Source organism: Empidonax traillii, unplaced genomic scaffold, assembly GCF_003031625.1.
Source record: "Empidonax traillii isolate 1590-97213 ecotype Southwest subspecies unplaced genomic scaffold, ASM303162v1 scaffold245:size1430315, whole genome shotgun sequence".
NCBI lineage: Eukaryota > Metazoa > Chordata > Aves > Passeriformes > Tyrannidae > Empidonax > Empidonax traillii.
This window is the reverse complement of record NW_020955438.1, coordinates 1,044,156-1,066,416: the sequence shown is the minus strand read 5'-3', so window position 1 is coordinate 1,066,416 and position 22,261 is coordinate 1,044,156. Positions and strand designations below refer to the sequence as shown.

At 46.3% G+C, this 22,261-nt stretch overlaps 1 protein-coding gene across 2 annotated transcripts; it reads left to right on the top strand.

Moving 5' to 3' along the window:
• Positions 1–2,571: 2,571 nt before the first annotated feature.
• INS (insulin) lies at positions 2,572–11,838 on the top strand. 2 transcript variants are annotated; one of them, XM_027888802.1, is made up of 3 exons: positions 2,572–2,682; positions 8,447–8,684; positions 11,647–11,838. In XM_027888802.1, exons 1-3 carry the CDS (start codon positions 2,662–2,664, stop codon positions 11,781–11,783), a joined length of 396 nt encoding a protein of 131 aa, XP_027744603.1. In that variant the 5' UTR covers positions 2,572–2,661; the 3' UTR covers positions 11,784–11,838. The 2 variants fall into 2 exon arrangements, with proteins under 2 accessions (XP_027744603.1, XP_027744602.1); XM_027888801.1 differs by lacking the exon at positions 2,572–2,682 and adding an exon at positions 3,367–3,480.
• Positions 11,839–22,261: the final 10,423 nt, after the last annotated feature.

Here is a 22,261-nt window from a genome sequence, read left to right as displayed (position 1 = left end):
CTAGATTTTCTAGGAGGAGAGATGATCTTTTGACATTTTTCTGGCACTGCTGAAAGCAGAAAGTATCTGAAATGTCTTGAAAACTGATCAGGAGTTTGTTTTTTTGTTTGTTTTTCTTTTTGTGATTTTTGTTTTGTTTTGTTCTGGTTTTGTTGTTGTTTTTAACTGAACAGAGAGGTTGCAAAGATTAGGTAAGGGGATTAAAAACCCTAGGTGTCTCCACCCCAGAGGTGCTACTGTAGCCTTGTAGCACTCACATTGTGCATCTGATAGGGCTGGTGGTGGCAGGTCAATAAAACAAGAATTTGGAGATTAGATATTTTTGAGTCTAACAAGTCCTGTGCTCCAAATGAATGAAGGATTCTTTGTGTTTCTGTTAACCAGTTCTCTCACTCTGAACATCTTGTATAAGGTGTGTATCACTCAGGAGCAGCTGTAGCACATGCACTTATTGCCTTCTGCACAGCAAACATCCCAAAACCCATGCACATCCCAGGGATGGGACCCTCACAGATTCCTTGTGCATCCCCCAAATGCTCTACACCAGAGCTGCAGAGGGTTTGGATCTCAATTTAAATTTCCCCAAATCCACAGAACTCTCCAGCTCCAACGAGCCACTGTCACGTGTTTCTGTGAACATGGGATGTTCAGAGATTTACTTGGGATGAAGCAACTGCTTTTCAAAGTCATAATACATAGATTTGAATTAGACCTGAATTACAGCAGTGGACAAGCTAAGTGATGAACTCCAGTGCCTGATGGGTTCAAGGCCCTCCTTGGAGGGATAATGATGCAGGACCCATTTTTTTTTTTTACTCCTGACATTAGTTCTACTTCATCTCTTTGTGATTATTTTCTCTGGGCACAGCAGGGTGAATTGATCTACAAAATATTTTTAGGGATGGTGGAAGATTAAGTATCTTGAACAGATACTTCAATGCAACAGTTGTTACCCAGGACTACCAGAGAAAAACAGGGTGGGGTAAGGGAGTTGTTCATTTTCCTTCCACTAAGGTCAGCCTTAAATAACTCTCCCACCTCCCTCAGAGGCTGGGACAAGATAATAAGGACAAAAAATGTCAAGTAAAGCACGGGGCCCCTCTATTTACAGCAAAGGGCAAATCGCTAACCAACAGATCGGAGCTTGCTTTCTAAACACCGATAAGCGGCAACTTTGAATTAACAGCCCCGGTTCCTCTGCTGCTGTAAATCAGCCTGACCCCGACTGCCCGCAGCACCCCAGTGCCTCCCCCCGGCCAGGGGCTCCCCTGGCAGCAGGAGGGGGCTGCAGTGGTGGGCTTAACCCTCCCGGCCCCTGGAGATCGCTGTGCCTGGCTCCAAACACCCCCCCTCCTTCCCCTCCCCAGCCTCCTATCACTAACAAGCCTTATCAGTAGGATTTACACCTCCTTGTCTAGGAACCCATAGGAAAGCCTATGGACTAGTTACCGATGTGCATCCAAATCCTTAAAGTAGCTTTAAGTGCTCAAAACAATCCACTTACCCAGAGATAATTAATGATATCAGATCTGGGAGTCCCCATGCCTTGGCAGGATAGACCAGACCACCCTCCAGTGGGGTCTGACCAACTACAACCAGGAAAGGGGGCAGCCCTTCTGCAAGGCCTTGGTACCTCTTGGCCCCAGCGGAGAATCCCAGGAGTGAGGAATGACCAGTGCAGCTGACTATAATGCCAGGAAGAGGAATGCTTGGGAGCAACCAGTAGTGGGTTGGGTTTTATTCACTCCCATGCTAGGAAAGATCATTTGGCACAGAGCTGTGCTGGTCGGTGAAACACCAACTCCCACATGACTGACACTGTGGGAGTGAGGGGAAAGGTGGAAAACAAATCACACATCCTATCTTAGGTCCCAGTCCATCTGGAGGAATCTGAAGTGTTAAAAGAGCAAGCAGCACCTCCAGATGTCCTGGAGAAAAGGGGGGCTTCAGGACAGCAGCATCAGGGCAGCCCTAGCCAAAATCTACAAGAGCACCCTAATAGCAGAACAGGGGTTTTAAAAGTAAAGTTTCTTTTAGGAAATGGGGTCTCAAAGCTTCACATTTAAACTCAGCAGAAAGTGCGGTGTGAGAATGACTATGTTGCTCCTCACTGTCCTCCTACAGTATCATTTGCAGCCTGAATTTTATCGCTAGGGAAACTGTGGCATATGTCCAGCTGCAGAGGTGAGCAGGGAAAAAAAGGCAGAAGTATGGGACATAACAAATCATTTTCAATCCATGAGACCACTTTAAAGCAGGGACAATTACAGTCTGAGCCAACCATTCCTTCTTTTTTTTTTTTTTTTTTTTTTTCCTGGCCTTTCTCTCCTTTTCTGCTTGCCACCTCAGCTGCTCATAGCACCCAGTTATAGCACCCATCACTTTCTGCTATGACCCTCGGGTCTCTGGTGGCCTGCCCATGCTTTCCAGCATTGTGGCCAAGGACCAGGTCATCCTTTCCTCTGTTTTACCAAATGCTTTCCAGGGTTGAGGTGTACCTGTGATGTCACCTGCATGGAAGCCATGGCAGTGGCACCATGAGACTTTAGTGCCTACAATTGTGGACACTGGACAAAACTCCCTGATGTACTCAGCGGCCTCTCTCATGGCTGTTTCTTGAGGACTGGGTCAAGATCCTCTCTGGTTGTACCTGTGGACTTGATGATACAAAGGACAGGCGTGGTATCAGTGTTGAAAATGTGTATTTTTAGATTGATGCTGATCAGACTACTTTTCCAGTGCTCCTCCACTCTGTGGAAGTTATTTGTTACTTTTGTTGCTCAGTACTTGTCCTCTAGCAGGGTGTCATCACCTCTTCTAATGTTTCTCCATCTATGCCAAGGATTACTTTTGGGTCATTAATAGCCACCGTTTTCATCTTCTCCTCATTGATAAACAAACTAATTTGTTCTGCTGTGTCTGCTAATAGCTGTGTCTAGGAACTATTAACAGCTCTTAGGTGCTATTTTCTTCTTTACCTTCTCAGAAAATATGTGTCCAGTAATATTTTCATGGGGTTAAAAGGAGCTTAGCTGTTTTTTCCATCTCTATTTATAACCTTGCATATGCTTGTCCAAGGAAAGATTTGGGGAGCTTTACTTTAGAGTTCATTAAATTTGGCCTAGTTTGCTTGGGTAGCTGTACTTGTGTAGTGGTTTGAGCCTGCAGAGGCCAGAGGGGCTTGAGCAAGATGCAGCCAAATTAATTTGCAAACTAATTTGCAAGTTCTGTGGTCTCTGGTGAGCTGGGCTTGCCAAGGGTCATAATTTCCCTGACAAGAGGCTTGATGTGCTTAGGAGGGGTGGCCAGAGGGTTTGAGTCCATGGGGGTTGTTCTTGGATCTGCAGCACACCTGGGAATCTCCTTTGCTCTCTGATGAGAGCTATGGGTGCTTTGGAATTGCTCCTTGGATTGTCTTCTACCAGTGAGCTGCATCTCCAGAGGTGGGACTGTACTCACAACCCTCTCTGTACTTCACAGGTAATCCAAAGGTGATGGAAACTGATGGGTCAGACCTGGTTGCTAACTCTGGGCTTTGGGATACATCCTCTGTTTTATGAATCCATCCTTATTCTCTAAGCAGTGGGATAATGTCCCCGTCCTGGAAGAGCCTGGTAAATTGTGAAATCCAATCTGGCAGGAGCATCTCCCTTGACCCTGATGGCTGATGGGGCAATGGGGACAGCTCACATGCCCTGCACCCAGGCATCCACCCAGATTAGTTTATAGAAGCAGCAGAGATTACTTGTATCCCAGTGAGTGTCCCCCTTGTCTGCTTGCACAATGCCCTGTTTGAAGCAAGGGCATCTCTCATTGTGTGACTCCAGATAAGCCAAAGCCTCACCCTTTGCTATAGCAGCCCCCTCTTCCCCCTGAGGCCACATCAGCTGCCTCCACTGCCGCATAATTTTGCAGGCATTGCAGGATTTGGTTGCAAGTATTCCCAGGATTAATCACCCTCTTCAGCGGCACCACGTTTCCCTCACACCAGTGTCCTTGATGGGGTGGTTGCATTCTGCTGCTGCACATGTGCTTGGACACACTGATGGGAGCAGAGCAGCTGGAAACCACCTCTCCCCACCATGGCTGCATCCTGCATAGGGAGGGGAGCAAAGCCTGGAGGGCACAAGTGCTGTTCCTTTTCCCTGTGCTGAGTTAAAAGCTGTAGCTAAAATGGCCCATGTGCTTGAGTGCACTGTCCCAACTACACATCCCCACCGGCTACCAGTGGCCATACTGAGATGCCCAGCCCAGGCACTGGCCACCCCCAAGAGCTGCTCTTGGGAATGCAAATCCCTCAGAGTGACTTGGGGCCATGATTTGGCAGGCTGATGGCACAGCACAGGCTGTGAAATGGGGCTGTTTGCTTCACAATCCACTGAATTCACCCTTCAGGGAAGAGAAGCCATGCAGTCATTGCTGTGTGGCTCTCTGCTACCCTTTTAGGGCAACACATATGTAGCCATGGGAAGAACAGTCCTGGTAACGGCTGCTGAGCATCAGAGCAGCAATGGAGATGTGGGTGGCATTTTGGGGTCCCTCGGTGCTCTTTGAGAACTCGGTTGCCTCCTGACCTTTGCTGTCACTGAAACATACATAAACTTGTAAATGTGAACTAGGGTTTGAAAATGAGAGACATCTACAGTAGTAAAGATTTTATTGTGCTCCCAGCAGACTGTAAAACTTGATTACATGACACTGGGGATTGCCTAAATCTTGTTCCCACTGATGCAACTGCTCAGGGTTGGGGGTATGTGGGGGAAGGAGGTGGCTTTGAGTCACGTTTGGAGGTGGTTTAGCATGAAGGGCAGGAGCAACCCGCTCCCACCAAGCTGCTCTCACCCTTCAGCCAAATGAGCCCAATGTGGACCTGAGGATCTGGGGAGGTCTCAGGAGGCATGCATAGCTGAAACAATGGGTGAGTGCTCGGCTCATCATTGCCTAATCACATGAAAATCATGGGGAAACCCAGCATGGAAAGAGTAAGCTGAGATTTTTCAGTAGAAAAAGCTTTTCCATCTAGAAATGGTCTCCCCTGTTGGCCCCCTCTCTCAATTCACTGCTGACATGGGAGCTTTCTTTCTAAGACAAAACTTTCCACAGTTTATATCCGTTTTATATCCATTTATATCACTGCTAGCATTTTTCTTATTCCAAAGGACCATTTATGGTAAGAAAATACATTTTCCAATAAATAATCAAAGTGATCATATTTTGGAAGAGGAAAAAAAAATCGAAGTAGGAAACTTTTGCAAAAAAAATTTGGCCTGTGCTGAAGATTGAGCCAGCATGATATCTTTTTTCCTTGCAATAAATCTTCTGGCTTATTTCTGTACCCAAACTACAAGGATACAAGAGGAATTCCTCAACGCTGGGGTACAGTCAGCCCTTCCCCTGCTGCGGCACGCTGCAGAAATGCCATGAGCTTTTTGAAGCTAACTCCAGGATTTGGTTAACCAAGAGTAAGAGAAGTAACAGACTGATAGCATGGCACTTCCAAAACAAAATAAGACAGCTTTTTTTGCTACCTCAGTGGTGTAAGCCTCAAGAAAAGGGAAGAGCCCAGCAGGGAAGCTGCGTAGAAGGGAGACAATAGTGAATAGAGGAGCCTCCTTTCAAAGTCCCTCTGCCAATAAGACGCGCTTTCAGGTGAGCTCAGGTAACATTCAAAAGTGCAAGAAGGAAAACCCTAAATGGCAAATCTCAGCGTGTGGTTAACCTGGGAAACACTCTGCTCCGGGACTGAAGTCCACCAGGCCTCATGCAGTGTGATGACTGCAGGAAAATGATCGCCAAGGGGATCTGTAGGGTAATTCTTCAAATTGTCCTCTTTGTGCGAGATGCCAGCTGCAGAGTCCCTGCTCTGGAGAAAGCATGAGTCACACAACACTTCTGCTCCTGGCTTTGACTACTTCAAGTGGGGTAAAATGCCAGCTTTTATCCTTTGTAACTGCTAAGTCCCCATCTTTTCCCAGTAGAAAGAAGGTCCAAATGAATTCTCTGAACTTATATCTTGCTGAAACCTGAACCCCTCTTCATGGATATACCACTAGGTCGTTCAAGTACATCCAGTATCTTTTTTTGAGGGGAAGAGAGACAGAGATAGTGTTACACATTGTGCAGAAGTGCTATTAACTGTAGTTGGGCATCACAACTTGGATTTATTAGCAGGAGGCTGAAAGACCTGCATGGCAGGGGATGTAACTGATAACCTTGTCTTGCATCCATTTGAGCAAATGGGTCCCCTCCCTGAGTGCTCATCAGAGATTTAGTGCATCTCACGAGCCTTTTTGCAATCACAGTCATTTAGCAAACATATGATACTTCACACTCAAAGGGGTGTATGGGACTTCCTACCTCCTAAACGTTGACAGATGGAATTGCTTTGGCTACTCAAGAAATCAAAAGGTCTGATTCGAATCTCGAGGCATTGTGCTGATTTCAGTGAACTTCCTTCTGATTTATGCTGTGTATGAAGAATCAGGCTTATTTTAAGTTAAACTAGCCACAGAGTTCAAACAGATGAAAACGTCTCCTACTCAGTGGTGCTGAGCACTTGTCTCAAAATTTGGAGCAAAAGGAAGTTTGAAGGTGATCTCATCCCCAGCATTTAAAATGGGCCTTCTCATGAAGAAAAAAAAAAAAAAAAAAAAAAAAAAAAAAAAAAAAAAAAAAAAAAAAAAAAAAAAAAAAAAAAAAAAAAAAAAAAAAAAAAAAAAAAAAAAAAAAAAAAAAAAAAAAAAAAAAAAAAAAAAAAAAAAAAAAAAAAAAAAAAAAAAAAAAAAAAAAAAAAAAAAAAAAGAAAAGCGAAAGAAAATATACCTTAAGCAGAAAGCGGTACAAGCTTGGTATTGTGGCAGAAAAACTGAGCACAAAGGTACCCAAAAATTGGATAATGTTGTGAAAAAAGAGAAAGAGCTAGATCTAGCCAAAATCAGACCCATAAAAGCCAGTGGACCACTCCTACACCACCATTTCCTATTAAAAGCAAATTTACCAGCCAGAATGGACTAATTAGATATTTCCTGTTTTTCACTGGGCTTTACAAGAAATACTCCTTGGTGGTAGAGATACCATTTTGGGCACAGCCCCAGAGAAAAGAGCTAAGATGCTCAGAGCGCTCACCTGCAAATGACAGAGACTGAGTCTTTGCTCTGCTTCATCCCAAACAGAAATTTGAAAGGGCAGGTGAAGGAGGGGACCTGACTTTCAGTGGAGAAGGTGGAAAGGTTTACTTTTTTTCCACATATTCAATTTCAAATGCTCAAACTCTGGCCCTGAGCTGAGCCAAAAGGATAATCCAAGGTCTCCTGCAAAATGCAGATGTCATTCCTCCCCCTGTCCAAGCTGTGGACACGTGTTTCTTGCTGTGCACCGCATGGCCAGTGAATGAGACCACCAATAGTATCAGCTCAATAATGTGTTTTTCTTCTTTTAACACCTGACAGTAGCATGATTTCACCAATAACTTGGTCCCATTGCTGCACACTTTCCAAGGTAATATAAATCAAACAGATTAACATGTTTGCTTTTAATTTTACATTTCAGAAACAGATGTTGAGCCGCCTCAATGCCAACAGTGTCTATTGCCAGCATTAGTGTCATTAGTAATCATTGCAGCTGTAATAGCACCATTATCTCCTGCTAAAAGGGTCACTGATGGCTCAGGACAGAGCTTCAGGGAAGAGAAAACAGGTTGAACTAAATGAGATGGAAACTGCAAACTGTTGCTTCTGTCTTAACATGCATAAAGATCTGTGGATGTTAAGCAAAGAGAAATTAATTTGCACAAGTAGCAAAAATTTTGGCTAGAGCGTCATCAAGGAGGTGGGGCTGGTAGCTCTTGTGTCACTTGGGCTAACATAAAGAGTATAAATACGGGAACAAAGAATGAGGATATTACTACCGATCATCATCGCTCGGAGCAAACGTCTCTCCACCTCTTGCTGCCGCCTCTTTGGGTAAGTCAGATTGCCTCCCTTTTAGCTTCCACCTGTTCAGCAGAGCTAGTTTTTTTAAGTTGATGTAACTGGCTTGTTGGCCCAAGAAAATGAGGTCTTGTCAGGCCTTTGAGCACATTGTGCTGATTTTGGGCCATCATCATAAATTACAGGCACTTCTGCAGAGTGGCAGAGAGGGTTTTTCCTCTGAAAGTGTCTGCTGATCTTCCATCTCCTGGGTATGTATGCTATAGGGCTTGGTGGAATGATTCTTCAGCCTAGTTTGGCCTTTTGAGACAAGACAGCAGGAAGATGAAGAGTGATGTGAACATATGGATGGAGATGGATTTATGGTTATAATCATTAGTCATTACTGTGACTTGTAAAGCCTGATGCAGAGAGCTCTCCTTCCCCCTAAAGCTAGTGCATCTTTAGAAGGTACATCTCCTGCTTTGGTCTCACCTCCGTGCCAAAGGAGCTTGATTACAACCTATTTTTCCTCCTAGACCTTCCTGTGTCTCCTCTGGCTCTTAACCCTAGGCCTCACCCTGCTCACCATGGCTCTCTGGATCCGATCGCTGCCTCTTCTGGCCCTTCTCGCTCTTTCCGGACCTGGGACCAGCCACGGGGCTGCCAACCAGCACCTCTGTGGCTCCCACTTGGTGGAGGCTCTCTACCTGGTGTGTGGAGAGCGGGGTTTCTTCTACTACCCCAAAGCCCGACGGGATGTTGAGCAGCCTCTAGGTAAGTCAGGCTGACTGTGAGAGCAATCATGTTCTGTGATTATTTTTATGTTATGTGATGTGAAACGCAACAACCACCTGTCTTTGACTGTGACACCAGGAATGTCCTTGATGGGGAATGCCAGGAATACCTTTAGCATACCAGCAGCATCATATTGCCAATGAAAAGCTCTTCAAGTTAAAAAGGCAGATGAGAGGGCAGGCAGGGAAAGAGGATTTATGAGACAAAAGGAATTGCGCCTGAAAGCTCAAACTCATCTATTTCTTTGTGCAGCATGGGAGTATTCATACTTCACTGGCCTGGGAGTATTCATAGAAAATAAAGGTGGAAGGAACTCAAGAAGCCTCCATCTGCCCCAAGTCAGGATCAGTTGTCCCCATTCTATTCCTTACCCATACTTGCCTAGTACGTTCATAAAAACCTCCAGAGAGAAAGCTTCTTCTGCCTTCTGAAACTGCCCGTTCCCTAGCTTACCTGACCTTCCTCTTGAGTGTTTTTTCCCAATATCTACCCTGAACATCCCATGCTGTAAATTATTTCTTGTCTTCTCAATGGAACATGGTGAGGTGGACATGGGGAAGAATCCTTTCTTCTTTGTGACTGCTTTTCAAAATATTTGAATAGTGCTCCCATGTCTAGTTTTTACCTGTCCTCAGCTACACAGCCCTACTACCTTCTTAGGTAACATTTTCTAGATCTCTAACAATGCAAGTTGTTCTGCATTTGCCCACATCCTTACTGGGTGGAGCCTGGAGAAGAACACTGGATCCCAGCTGAGGCTTCAACAGTGCCACGTAGAGTGATTAGACTGGAAGAACAGTATTTCAAGTTTCACACCTTGTTCCTGTCTACACAGGCACTTTGCCTTTTTCAGAGTAGCACTGCATTTTCCACTGATAGTGACTGCTGTCCCCCTGGGATGTCTTGGCCCTCCCTTGGGTGGATCAGCACTCCTTGAAGGTTTGCTATCACAGTCAAACCTTGTCCTGAATGTGCAACACAGTGTCACTGGCTGCCTTTAGTGTCTTTCCTGTTGCTTACTGAACCCATTTTTCCACATTTCTATAATTTTAAATGTAAATTTCAGTACCAATCTTGCCCTTCAAGAGGCATTTTTCACGTCTTTTATTTCATGGTGGAAACATGTTGGTGGAGCTGCTTTAGTTCCCCCTTCTTAGGATTCCTGAGCCACTCATGAGTGCAAAAGCCAGGAGTCAGGAGAAGATAGCCCTGCCAGCATCCCCTGCAGTGCTGGGTCACTGCCCCTGCTCGAGAACTTGGTGTCTGTACAGCAATGCAGGTGGGATGAGGCAGTCAGAGGTCTGCCCTTCAGCATGGTGTTTGTATCTAGATGATAGGGCCAGGACCTGTAATGGTCCAGCTGTAATGCAAAGGTGATGTCTCTCCTGGACATGGGTACCTGTGGCTCCTCAGCTCTGGCTCCTCTGTAAACCCAGCAATCATGATCTTTATTCTGTCTTCCAAGCTACTGATGAAGACTGTGAACAGATGCAGAAGAGAGCCTGCCAAACACATCCATTTCACCCCTCTCATTTCAAAATGGACCATTACTTAACCTCCCCTCACTACAATCCCTTTCTCCCACCATTTTTCTTCCCATCACATACTGTTTTCATTTGTATCCAATTCCTGCTCCTGTGTATGTAACCATCCTGTGAAATAGTCTTAGAGGTCTTTGTAAGGTGAAACCAGGTAATGTCATAGCAGAGGGTTTGCCATGATTTCTTTAGAGTGGCCAGCTGTGATATTATTTGCTTCATTCTCTGATTATTTATTTCTGAAGACCACCACAAAGGGGTTGGAGGTTTCATTGGCCAAATGCCCTGCTGTACAGAGAATTTGATCAGGCTAAACAGATTGCAAGTATTTGAGGACTTTCTACCTCTTTTTCCAGGACTTTTGCCTGAGCCACCACTTCTTTGTCACACAAACTGGTTGTGTTCACAGTCTACTCACAGCTGGCTTGAAGGATGAAGACAAGTAAATCACAAAACATTGACTAGCTATTTCCTTTTCTGCTTAATGTTGAACCAAATCTTCTCTAAATTTCCCTCCTAGCACACTAGCATAATGATTTCATGTTACTCTTGTGCCTTGTTCATTGCATCACGCTTTGGGGGCTTAGGGATTTTGCATCTTGTGCTGTACTTTCATATTGCCCTAGAAACCACATCTCATTCTCACTTTCCAGGCATTTTCTCTTTGTTGTTAGGGCCTCTTTTCTTCAGGAAAAAAATCAGGAAAAAATCTCTGATTTATTTGCCATTTGCCATATTTTTCATTGTGCAACTAAAACCTGAATGGATCTGTACACACATTTTCAAGTTCCCACCAGCAAATAAGACATTCTGTTGAGTTTTATCTCTGTCCAAATACCCTAATTTATCATTGCTTCTAAAATCTTGCCCCCAGCTGTGAATAGGAACACACAAAAATGCTTTTACCATTGACTTGGGGCTATATCCAGGCAGCTGACTGGAGCAGGCTGTTCAGGAACCACTTGGAAATGCACCCAGGCGCAGGACTGGACTGTCCTTGCCATCCTGTGGACACTCCTAAGGGGGGCTGCAGTCCCAAACAACTCATCTCTGCAGAACAGATCATCCCATTTTATCATCTTATTTGCTGGCTGTTCACCCCAGGGAGGATGCAGACTTTTTCTTCTTCTCCACACACCTTCCTCAATAAAGCCCTGGTGTCCCTTTGTCCTTCACACTCTGATATCCACTCATCTTGGCACATTCTGAACACCATAGGATTATTTTGGAAGAGGAAACAGGGGCCTGAAGGTGCTCCAAGCAGCATCAACCTGGGGAAACGTTTGCAATGCCCTTCCTCAAGCTTAAAAATCTGGTGTCTGCTAAGGGGGTGTCTTCAGGTCTCAGCAGCCAGGCCTGACGCTGTGTGATGTCCCATAGCTTCTCTTTTTCTTCCCTGGCAGTGAGCGGTCCCTTGCATGGTGAGGTGGGAGAGCTGCCCTTCCAGCAGGAGGAGTTTGAGAAAGTGAAGCGAGGGATTGTTGAGCAATGCTGCCACAACACATGCTCCCTCTACCAACTGGAAAACTACTGCAACTAGCGGCGAGGCCGGCGGTGGGGAGCTCACAGGCCGCAGGTAGAGACACGCACTTATGCTACTGCACCTTCAAAGCAATTGAATAAATGTTGTGGATCTGTTGGAAGGACTGTGCTGGTTCATGTGTCCATGTCATGGGGAGGGGGCCACCGGTGTCTCCTTTAGGGTGTCGGTGTCCACGCTTGGGTAAGGCAGTTTTAAAAGGTCTCAGAGCCAGGCATCACTTCCCCCTATCCTTCTGCCATACAACCCTGAGATTAGCTCAACAAGTTAGAGCATGGTGCTAATAACACCATGGTCCTGGGCTGGATTCCTGTATGGGCTATTCAGTTACAACTTGGACTTGTTGATCATTGTCAGACCCTTCCAACTCAGAATATTCTGTGTTTCTGTGAAATGAACTCCATGGGAATGAGGGAGGGAGTGAGGGATATTACACAGCATCAGAGTAGGTGCGTGGAGCATCTGGTACTCCCAGTGCTTGGAGGACAAGGAGGAGAAGGCAGAGAGGTTTGAACAAGACTTCCCTCACTAGGGAAACATTACAGGGGAATATCTGGGACAATGTCATGCTGATCATCGTTCTGCAGTTCACAACCCAAATATAGCCAGGCAGCTGGGAGACTGAACTTCCTCAGCTACATTATGGAAACAGTACAGATTAAGCAAAGAATTAAGTCACCTATTAGTTGTACTCAGAAAAATCATGGATGACCACCATGGCCAATTCAAAAAGTGTGTCCCGTTCCCCGTTCTGCTTGTGTAAGGCCCAGGCAGAGTCCCGGCTGTGGGATGTGCTTATCATTCCTAAGTATATGGCAAGCCATGTACCGAAAGTGGATACAATCCAAAAGCAATTTTGAGTGGGTTTTGAGTCTATTGGCCACATACTGGGCAGTACCCCTGCTACTGTTGCTGAAAACATTTTTCAAGTATCTGGCCCCAAAATCACCACTTTCTCAGAGGAAAACTTCCACAGCAATGCCAGCTCGCTGGAGTGACACAGAGTGTAGGGAAGGGGTGTGTTCCCTCTGCCGAGGGACTCCCCTGCCAGTCTAGTGAAAGCATTACAGGAGGTCCCTGTGGGATGGGCTCAGCCTGTCAGAGGTGACAGCAATGGCCAGGGCTGCATTTTGCTGGTGGCAGATTATAAAAGCTTGTCTGAGAGGAGGTTGTGGTTTTAACAGCCTCTTTTCCCAAACCGGTTCTGACTGCCTCCAGTGGAACTACCCAGATGGAAGCTGCCATCTCATCCCTGCCAGGATGCATTACTCCCGCTCCTATCATGAGCACAAAACTGGCCCAAACACTACAAACTGAAAGGCTGGAAGAGCAGCTGAAGGAGCTGCTGAAAAGAAACTACAGACATAAAAAATGAAATCAGAAAGCACTTGTGACTCCCTGTGGTGACCTCCCATACAAGTTCCCTCGATGCAGCCAAGAGGCCAAGACAGGGGCCTCCTCCTGTAGGTGCCACACGAGTATTACTCAGCCAGTCCTGCTCCCCCTGACCATCCTTCTACCCCTCTCAATGGCCCTTTCCTCTGGGCCTCAGTGAATATTCCCAGCAGCAGAGCTTGCAACTGTGACAAGCAGCCTCAGGCCAAAATCTTATGGTTATGAAAGCATGGCAAGATGTTTGCTGTTTCTGAGCTACTTGGCACCCACCAAACCTCACAGGGTATAGCTCCAGTTGTTTCTAAAGGGGACTCCTTAGAAACAATTCTCGTACCTCTCCTGGTGCCCCATAAGATTAGGACAGGAGTTTCCACAGTAAAAAGGGCAGAGCTATTGCTCCTGAGAAAGCTCCACCCACCCACCTACCCCAAGGAGATGCCACCCTGATCCCAAACATGTTCTGGAGGGAAGGCATATCCAAGAGATGTGCTCCTAAAAACCCAAGACTTACTGGATTCACACAGACTTATCCTGCATCACCTAGGACGGAGATCCTGCACTCAGTTAGGGTTCCATGTAAAGTGAATGGGTAGAAGCTCTTCTGAAACAATACTGAGATTTTCTAGTGCAGATCTGAGGCTTCCATCTGTATCTACCTAGCAAAATTGTACAGGTCTGCTGACGGAAAAGGTTGGAAGTATGAAGACAAAAAGGTGGTGTAGGAGGAGCCTTGAGTGCTTGACTGCCAGAGTAGTACTAGCACTTCTCCAAGTGCTGCACAGTGGTGATGGAAACAGGTAAAAGAAAAGGGGTATATCCAAGTCAGTGGAGATTCCACTGGGTTCTCTAGGAAGGGGGCACATGGGTCATACCAAGGACAGGTGCAGACCAGAGCAATCTAGAACTCATCAGAGATGCATCTTGCATCGCAGAGAGAGCCTACATGTGTTCAGAGCCAAAGGACACAGCAGTCATTTGCAGCAAGAGTAAGCTCACACAACCATGGTGGTTCTTTGCATCTGGCCCAGACCTGATTATCTGCTGGCACTCCTGCCCTGGCAGTGGTGTTCCAGGGAGGATAGCTCTTTGGAGATGCCAAGCTCATTTCCTGTCCTCTGCCATTGTTTGGTCTGATCTTTTGTTTGTTTGTTTTTCCTGAGTGCTCTCAATTAGAATTGGTTGGGAAATCGTAAGTGCCACTTTTTCTGCTGGAAAATGTTTATTCGTCAAGATCAGCAATGCCTGCAGGACTGGACTGGTTTTAGCAAGGCAGGATTTGAAGGGATGAAGGGACACAAAAGGTTCAGGTGCCTGTTCCTCCTCCTCTGCATCCAATTGCTCAAGTCCACATGCTAACCAGCAGGCTCTGGGCTACCCTGGAGTGGACACCTTTCCTTCTGCTGAAGACTCCAGAAGGTTTCAGCAAATACAGGGAATTGTTTTGAAATCTTAGGATGGGACAGGAACATCCTCTCTTTCCCAGCTCATGATGTAGTATGATGATTTCTTGGCAGATTTGGAATAGGTGAGATAGGGGTTTGGACATGAGGTGGGGGGTGGGGAGGGCAGCTGGTGATTATCTGGGTCTGGAGCAGAAGAGAGGATGAGGAGCAGAAAGGGACCATGATGAACATTCCCCACCATTCCCATACTATTGTGTCTCTTGGAAAAAGGAATCAGAAAGCACCTTGATGAAGAAGAGAAGAAGAGGAGGGAGTGCTGACCACCAAGGTCAGGGGAGGACTTTCCTCTCCAAAGCACCAGGTGTCCTGGAGACAAATGGTATACAGTGAGCTACACTGCTCTCCAGTAGGTGCAGAGGAAAATACTGCATTTTCTACAGTTTTAAAACTGTAGAAAGCCTTAAAAAAAAAAAAAAAAGTCCACACTTTGCTTCCCAGAACTGAAAATAACATAAATGGGCAGCTCTTCCCTTTTTAAAAGCTGCAGTAAGTTGAAGGCAAAGGAGAACAAAGGTACTTTCCCCTCTTTTTCTGGGACTTCAGGGAAGGAAGCCTGAAGGCAACCCTATGCACTTTCCACACTGGAGTACATGGCTCTTTGGCTTGCAAATGTGATGTTGAGGGCTTCCTGACCCTGTGCTGTGGTGGGGCAGGCAGCTTTAGCCCCCCTATCCCAACCAAACACTAGAATGGGTGCCTTTAGTGGTGTCCTTACCAGTAATCCAGGATGGGATTTCTTTATAAAGCCTCCCTGAAATCCCTGTGCCCTTGCCCAGGTCATACACTGTTCTCAGATGTGCTTGGGAGATGCCAGATCTTACGAATTCCTGCAGGAGAAGTGACTCAAGGACAGGGAATGCTGCACTGATGTGCCTCCCTGCTCCTCCTCTTTCTGGGGTTTGCATTGTGATCTTTCGGAAGCAAACTCATCCAGTCCCCTTTACTCTGACTCAGCAGTTGCTTTGAAGTGATTTTTGCAGTAGTGGTGGGGCATCATGCCTGGCTAAAATATCTTGGCTCTGCTACTCTTTCGACAAACTTCCAAAGGTCTCATGCAAGCGGTGGAGGGCAATTTGAAAAGAATGCAAATAAAGGCTTCGGTTCATTCATGCTGCCTGAATAGAGAATAGAAAGCTGAGCCGCAGAGGGGATTGCAAGAGAAATTCTTTGGGCTGCTGAGTTGTTAACACTGCCTAGAAAAGAAAGGACCAAAGTTGCCCCTGTTTGCCACGTGCATGAACCCTTACCCAAAAGGGCACCGCTCCAGTTTTGAGGAAAGGGGAGTAACGTAGGAATGGGAATGGAGGGGAGCCATTGCAGGGCACTGACCATCAGGGTCCCTGGTGATCGGGTGGCAGATCATGTCCTCCAGGTGACTGGACAGACTGCACTGCTCCAGCTTATCTGGAGAGGAAGGGAAGGCTGCCACTTTCCCGGAGCTAATCTGACTGTATTATTTCCTTTCCGGGAAACCACAGATAGAGTGCTCTCTATTACTCTGCAAACTCATAGATTTACTTTAAGAAACAGTTAGACTATACCCTGGGCTTTATTTCTTTTTAACCATCTTATCAGCTTTTTAGGAAATTTTAAACTTGCTTACAGCCTCTCTCCTTATCTGCAGGGTGATTCCTTAATAACTGGCTTGCAGTGATGACTTGAGTTGGAAAGCATGCACTGAGCAGATTCGGTATTAAGACATCAAATTCACTCTGATTTAGACCAACCTCACCAAAGACACCTATTTTGAACAAAAATTAGCCATTCTTCCTTCTTTCATTCTGGGCAGGAAGAAAGCTTTAGTCAGGCTATAAATTGATCTAGAAAGTCATTGCCAGCACATTGTCCCTGGCTGAATTATTCCTGCAGCCATGGGGAGGAAGGAGGCTGTTTTTTTCCGAGCCCAATGCCAGGCTGGTTCTCACATGCCTCCCCCCCACCTCCCCCACCCCTCCCAGTCCTGTTGGGTAGAGCAGGCAGGATCAGATCCAGGACAATAAGGGGAAGTGAAGCAAGCCCATAGGAGAGCACAAGCAAATGAGCAAATGAGCCTCAGTCCTTTCCATCCATCCCCAGTTGGCCTTCAGGAACTGTCAATAAAAGGTGGACAAATAATTTGAGCTCCTCCAGCCTCCTTTCTGCTGTTGAAAGAGACAGCCAAAATATGTTGGTTTTCCATTTTTTTTCCCCTGTTTGTATGTGCCAGGATTGCCAGGATTTCCAGGATGCATGTGTTTGCTCACACTGAAATTTTCCATGAATGTTTTCAGATTTTGGAAGCAAATGGATAACAGAAATAAATTTGGCTTTTGATTTCCAGGTTGTTGTCGTTTGGGCTTTGTAATGCTGGATTTTGGCAGTGGGGGTGTTTTACATAACTGCCAACTTCTGAAATCTAACTTTTTGTCAGAAAATAATGCAGCTTCCTCTTTTCTAATCAGAAAACGGAAAATCAAATATAAATGACACCACCCACCCTACACTGACAATAAACCATTCTGTGGAAGTTTCAATGGAAAAAAATCTACCCTTTTTTCCCCTTATCAGAAACCTCCTCCACTTCAGAGGCTGGGACTCAGTAGGGTCCTGGCTCTGCAGACATGCTTGCCAGCAGATCTTGCACACCCAAGTCTCAACTTTTTCCTACCTATTTGTGGGGATTTTTAAAACTTATCCCAAATAAATGGTGGCTTAACCCCTGGGCTTACACTGATTTCAGTGGCAAAAGAAAGAAATCACAGTGAAGCAGACCAAGACCTAGTAAAAGCACATCGAGGTTGCAAAACACTGTGTGCTCCTCTCCCATTTCCGAAATAGCTTTTCCACTATGTCTGCAACCTAAACTTGGCCACGTTTTTCCAAATGCTGACACCTTTTCCTGAAATAATGAATTTCAATCCCAAATGATGAAAAAATCGACCCCGTAAAATTCTGATGAAATGCAGACAGGTAATTTTTCAGTTCTAGTCTCAGTGCAGGTGTCCAGTGTGCATACCTGTGCACCTATGTGCATTTTGGCTGACCAAACCATGGGTGCTTCTCTGCAGTGGAAACAGCGACAGGGTCGGGAGGGAGCACCTGGCTCAGCCTGGTATATGCCAAGCATGTGGGAGGACCACCAAAGACTGAAGTCCCTCTTGGTAAGCACTCCTCAGCAGCAGCTCTTTTGCTCCTGAAAGATCCCTGACCTTACCTCGGGAACATCAAGCAGCAATGAGCACTGATGTAATGCTCATTTTTCCTTTATGGTTTTGACTACAGAGCCCGGATATCATTCTCAAGATGCTTGCCCTTCTTCACCTCATGGAGCCGTTGCTTTGACTGCCCCATTTTGGTGTGCATCCCATTTAAGAACACAGGACTGGGAGCAAATTTCAAGCCATTTGCATTGGACCTTGCTAACCTCACATCACTGCTGCCTTCATCTCCAAAAAGGCTTTTATATCCTGATTTCTTCCTTTAGTCTGTGTGTGGTTTTAGTTTCTGGAACCTTTCCTGAGGAATTCATCCTCTCCTGTTGGGCTTCATAGTCCTCACAACCTGGAAAAGATCCCGAGGTTTCACATATCTGTTCAGAGCAAAGCAATTATCTCTGGCTCTGTCACCAATATAGGACAACACAAAAATGTTAATTAAGGAATCTGTTAATGCCAGATTCCTGCGATGGCATTCCCTTCTCTTGCAGTCCCAGCTGCTGCCAGGGGATGGAGCACAGGTCAACCCACAGCTGGCAGCAATGCCTAAGGCAGGGCACGGTGGCATGGCCACCAGGAACCCGCAAAAATAGGGGAGAAAGACTGATAAATACAGACCGTGCTAGATGCTGGAGAAAAACTGTCTGAAGATGAAATGCTGGAGTAAGACTTTGCACCAAGGCCATGGGACCACCAGAGCTGGGACAGCAGGGAGATGGCCAGAGCAATGAGAGCAAACTGCCCATTGACCCACAGCTCCCATTGATGATGCCAGCCCTCACTGGCATGGCCAGTGATCTGCAGTGAAGATGAGTTGGGTTGCTGCTGCTGCTTTTGCTCTGCTCTTTATTAAAGGTGATATTTCTTCAAGGAAGATTTTGGGTGCCTTTCTGTATCTCTGCACTCTTGAAGCTGGGACTGCCAGTCTGGCTCTCACACCCCAGTGCACCCTCACCACGTGGTCACTTCTTACCCTGAAGTGCACCTCTTTTCTGTATGCTCTGGGGAAACTTGACCTGCTCAATATTTCCTCTGATGTAGCAGGTACCTATGGCCTGTTTGGGGCCACCTGGGCCTGTGTATTCAAGTCAAAAATCACCCTTTGAGCAGACCAAGGTTTAGGTCTGCAGTAACCTCCTGCTGCAAAGAGCCCATGCTGTGCAACAACACCCTGGGCTCTTCTGGCTTGCCCTGGCACTGAAGTACTGAGGAGCTTAGATATGTGTCCTGAATGGAAACATTACTGTTTCAAAGCTGAGACATCTCCCCACCCAGCATTGCCACGGGCTGGTGCTCAAATTCTCACTCCCACACATCACACAAGGCATTTCATGGGATCACCGCCCTCCTCCTCGGCCGTGACACAGCTTTGACCAGCTATTCCGCTGCTGGGGACAGCCATTACCCCAGCCGGCATCTCCTCCCGAGGGATGAGGCCCTAATGAGGGTTATGAAATTATGCTATTGCCAGCAGAGGGAGTGCTCAGAGCTTCAGGATGCACAGGGACAGCTTGGAAAGTCCCGAGAAAATGTATTAAACTCAAGGTTGGACTGATAGCCTGATGAAACAAAGGTTCACCCTGGCTCAGCTGCCACCCTGGTGGTGCTCAGCTGTGAGAGGATGGGGAAATGGATGTGCCATGAACCCCTCTGGAGATGTCTGGTACTGGGTGAGCCAGAGATGAGGATACACAGTGAGGGACATGCTCAAGCCTCTCAGGCCTGGGTAATTTTGCAGAGACTGCTCTAAATTGTCGAGTGAAATTCCCCCATTCATTCAGTTCTGGCTTTAGGCTCTTAAATTTGGGTTTTGGGTTTTCCAACTGCTGCAAAACAATTAGTAAGAAATCACATCTATAGCATTTTATTTCCAAAGCAATTTGTACCTCCATCACAACACCAGCTCAGTTGTGCCTCACATCGGTGCTGGAGTCAGGGGGCACTCTGTGGGCTGGGAGTTGTGGGAAGCTCAGGCTCAGCTCTGCCCACCAGACGAACATTTTAGGTAGAGTTTCATTTGAATTTAGGCCAAACAGAGCACACACAGATAATTTGTATAACTTTAGTGAATTAAAGACTTAACATCTGGCAATATCTATAACAGTCTCTTATGCTAGGAAAAGGGTCTAAATTATTCTCCATGAAATGCCTCAGTCGTGGTGGGGCCTCTCGTCTCCACTCACATACAATATTAGAAATATAATTAGTTTTGCAAATACACATCATCAAAGACTCATGCCTGGTCCCCTCCTAAATGTGTGGATCCCCCAGGTTTTTAAGTTAAGGCGCTCCAAGCACCAATGGGCAATTTTGCGACTTGTCTCTAAGCAGATCAATAACTAAAGAGAGTAATGTAATGAAGTCAGGTGTCTCTGGGATTGGGTTAGGACAAGCTCCTGACGGGATTCTGATGTGGATAAGATAAGTGTCATTAAATCACTTGCAGAGTGAGGTTAAGAAGAGGAAGCCTAGTGCTGAGTGTTAGGAAGGTGGTGTGCATGGCGAGCACAACAACGGGCTGATTAACACCCCATATGAAGCCTTTTGCAAGCCTGATAAAATACAATGGGACACATTTTCACCAATAAATACATCAGAGATGAAAGGGAGCTGGGGGAAGAAGCAGAAAAGAGCATCAGGAATGATCTGACCTGCCTGAAACATGCCTTTCTATTGGAGAGCAAGGAAACTCATTCTATTTATCTGAAAATAAGGTTGAGAGAGACTTGGTTGCAACCAAGATGGTGGTTGCGAGAAGAGTCCTGGTAGTGCACAGTGGCCAAGTGCCTTATGAGATTTAATGTCTAGAAGGCGAAATCAAGCCCATCTGTACTGGAGTGGTGTTTGGTGGGCAAGAGGCAATTACTGTGGGACTGTTCAGCTGTTGACACAGAAGACTGATATGGTTTGAATGAATGGAAGATGGCACTTGTTCAGTGGGACCTGGTTGCTCACCCCAATATCAGGTGCTTACTCTGGGAGCAACTGGGTACAACCCCCTTGGTTCACTCAAAGCCTGTGCCTGACGCTTCCCATATGCCTGATCCTCTTGCTGGCACTTCAAACCCTTTGTCCCTCTTTTCATTTCATCCCCTGAGATGAAATGGGAATATATAGGGGTGTCAGTAGGGGTGGCAGTGAGTAGTTACACCCTACAAAAAGAGTGTGTGGGAGCCACTGGGGAGTGATGCTATTGCTATGAGGGGCTCCTCTGCAGGGCATGGATGAGGGCACAGCCATGGGCAGCAAAGATCTCTGCTAGAGAACATACTCTTTCGCAGCCAACACCCCCTTACAGCTGAGATGTGGCAGTGAACCCTGTCACAAGCCCAGGCAGCCTGGTGATCTTACTGTTCCCTTCCCAATGCCAGGATCAAATGAAGAGAATAAGTTCATAGGAAGGAATTGTTCCCTCCTCCCTGCAATCACTTTCCAGTTAAGTCTTCCTCCCTGGTGAGGAGAAACCTCATGCAGCTCTGCAGCAGAAGACACTCTCTGTCCTGCCAGCTATGTCATGAGCTGTTAGTTGGTCTCAGCTTTTAGATGAAGATGTCTTGACCCAAGACAGTCTGGTATTTCCAAATTTATAGCTGCTCAAAAAAAATCTGAGAGGAGAGGCAGCAGTTGCTTGTGACATGGGTGACTCCTTCAAAACCTGAGCCTGTCTTATTCACAGCAAAGCAGGACTGGGAAGCCTTCAGGAAGATGGGACAGCAAAACCTGTGATGGGGTCAGTGAAGGAGTAGGGGGAAAAAGTCAATGCAAAATGGCTCAAGCAGTGATTCATTTGGATTTCTTTTATAATTAGCTCCTAATCAGCAAGAATAACCAAGCTGTCAGTAAATCCACTGTAGATATAAGCGGCCCTCTAAAATCAGGTTTAGTCTATAATATCCTCCACATGTGCTAATAGAAATTCCCTTTTTGACAACACCTGATGGCTGGTGCAGAAGCAGAAAACTTCATCGCCCAGGGTAATGGGAGCTCTGGTGTGATGCCTTTCCCCTTGACTATCACATTATGCCTTTGTAACCTGTGCTGCAAACTGTGCTATTTGACTGTACATGAATGCCAGAGAGCATATCCTCTGGGCAGCCCAGTGGAGACATGGGCTCCAGCACATGCACCCTGCTTGGGCACTCGCCAGAGCACAGCAAGGTTCAACACACCAGTGCTTTCACGCAGGAAAACCTCCTCAGGGCAGCAGGTCCCCCAACTTCATTGCAGTGCTGTCCTTCCCTGTTCCATCTGGGATCCTGGCTTGCACACTTTACCTTCCTGGCAAAGTCCCAAATGGCAGCAGGACAGCAGAGTTCAGAAATAGCCTTTGAGGGAGGGGGTTGTCTGTCAGAGAGCCCTGGAGCAGCTCGGGTTGTGCTAAAACCACCGTGACTGGGAGGTTGGTTCCCCACAGCCTGTGCTGCGG

Coding starts and splice junctions, on each gene's coding strand:
- INS (XM_027888801.1), top strand. CDS start 3,376: ATGAGAGCTATGGGTGCTTTGGAATTGCTCCTTGGATTGTCTTCTACC. Junction 3,481..8,446: donor ACCCTCTCTGTACTTCACAG/GTAATCCAAAGG, acceptor TTTTCCTCCTAG/ACCTTCCTGTGTCTCCTCTG. Junction 8,685..11,646: donor GGATGTTGAGCAGCCTCTAG/GTAAGTCAGGCT, acceptor CTTCCCTGGCAG/TGAGCGGTCCCTTGCATGGT.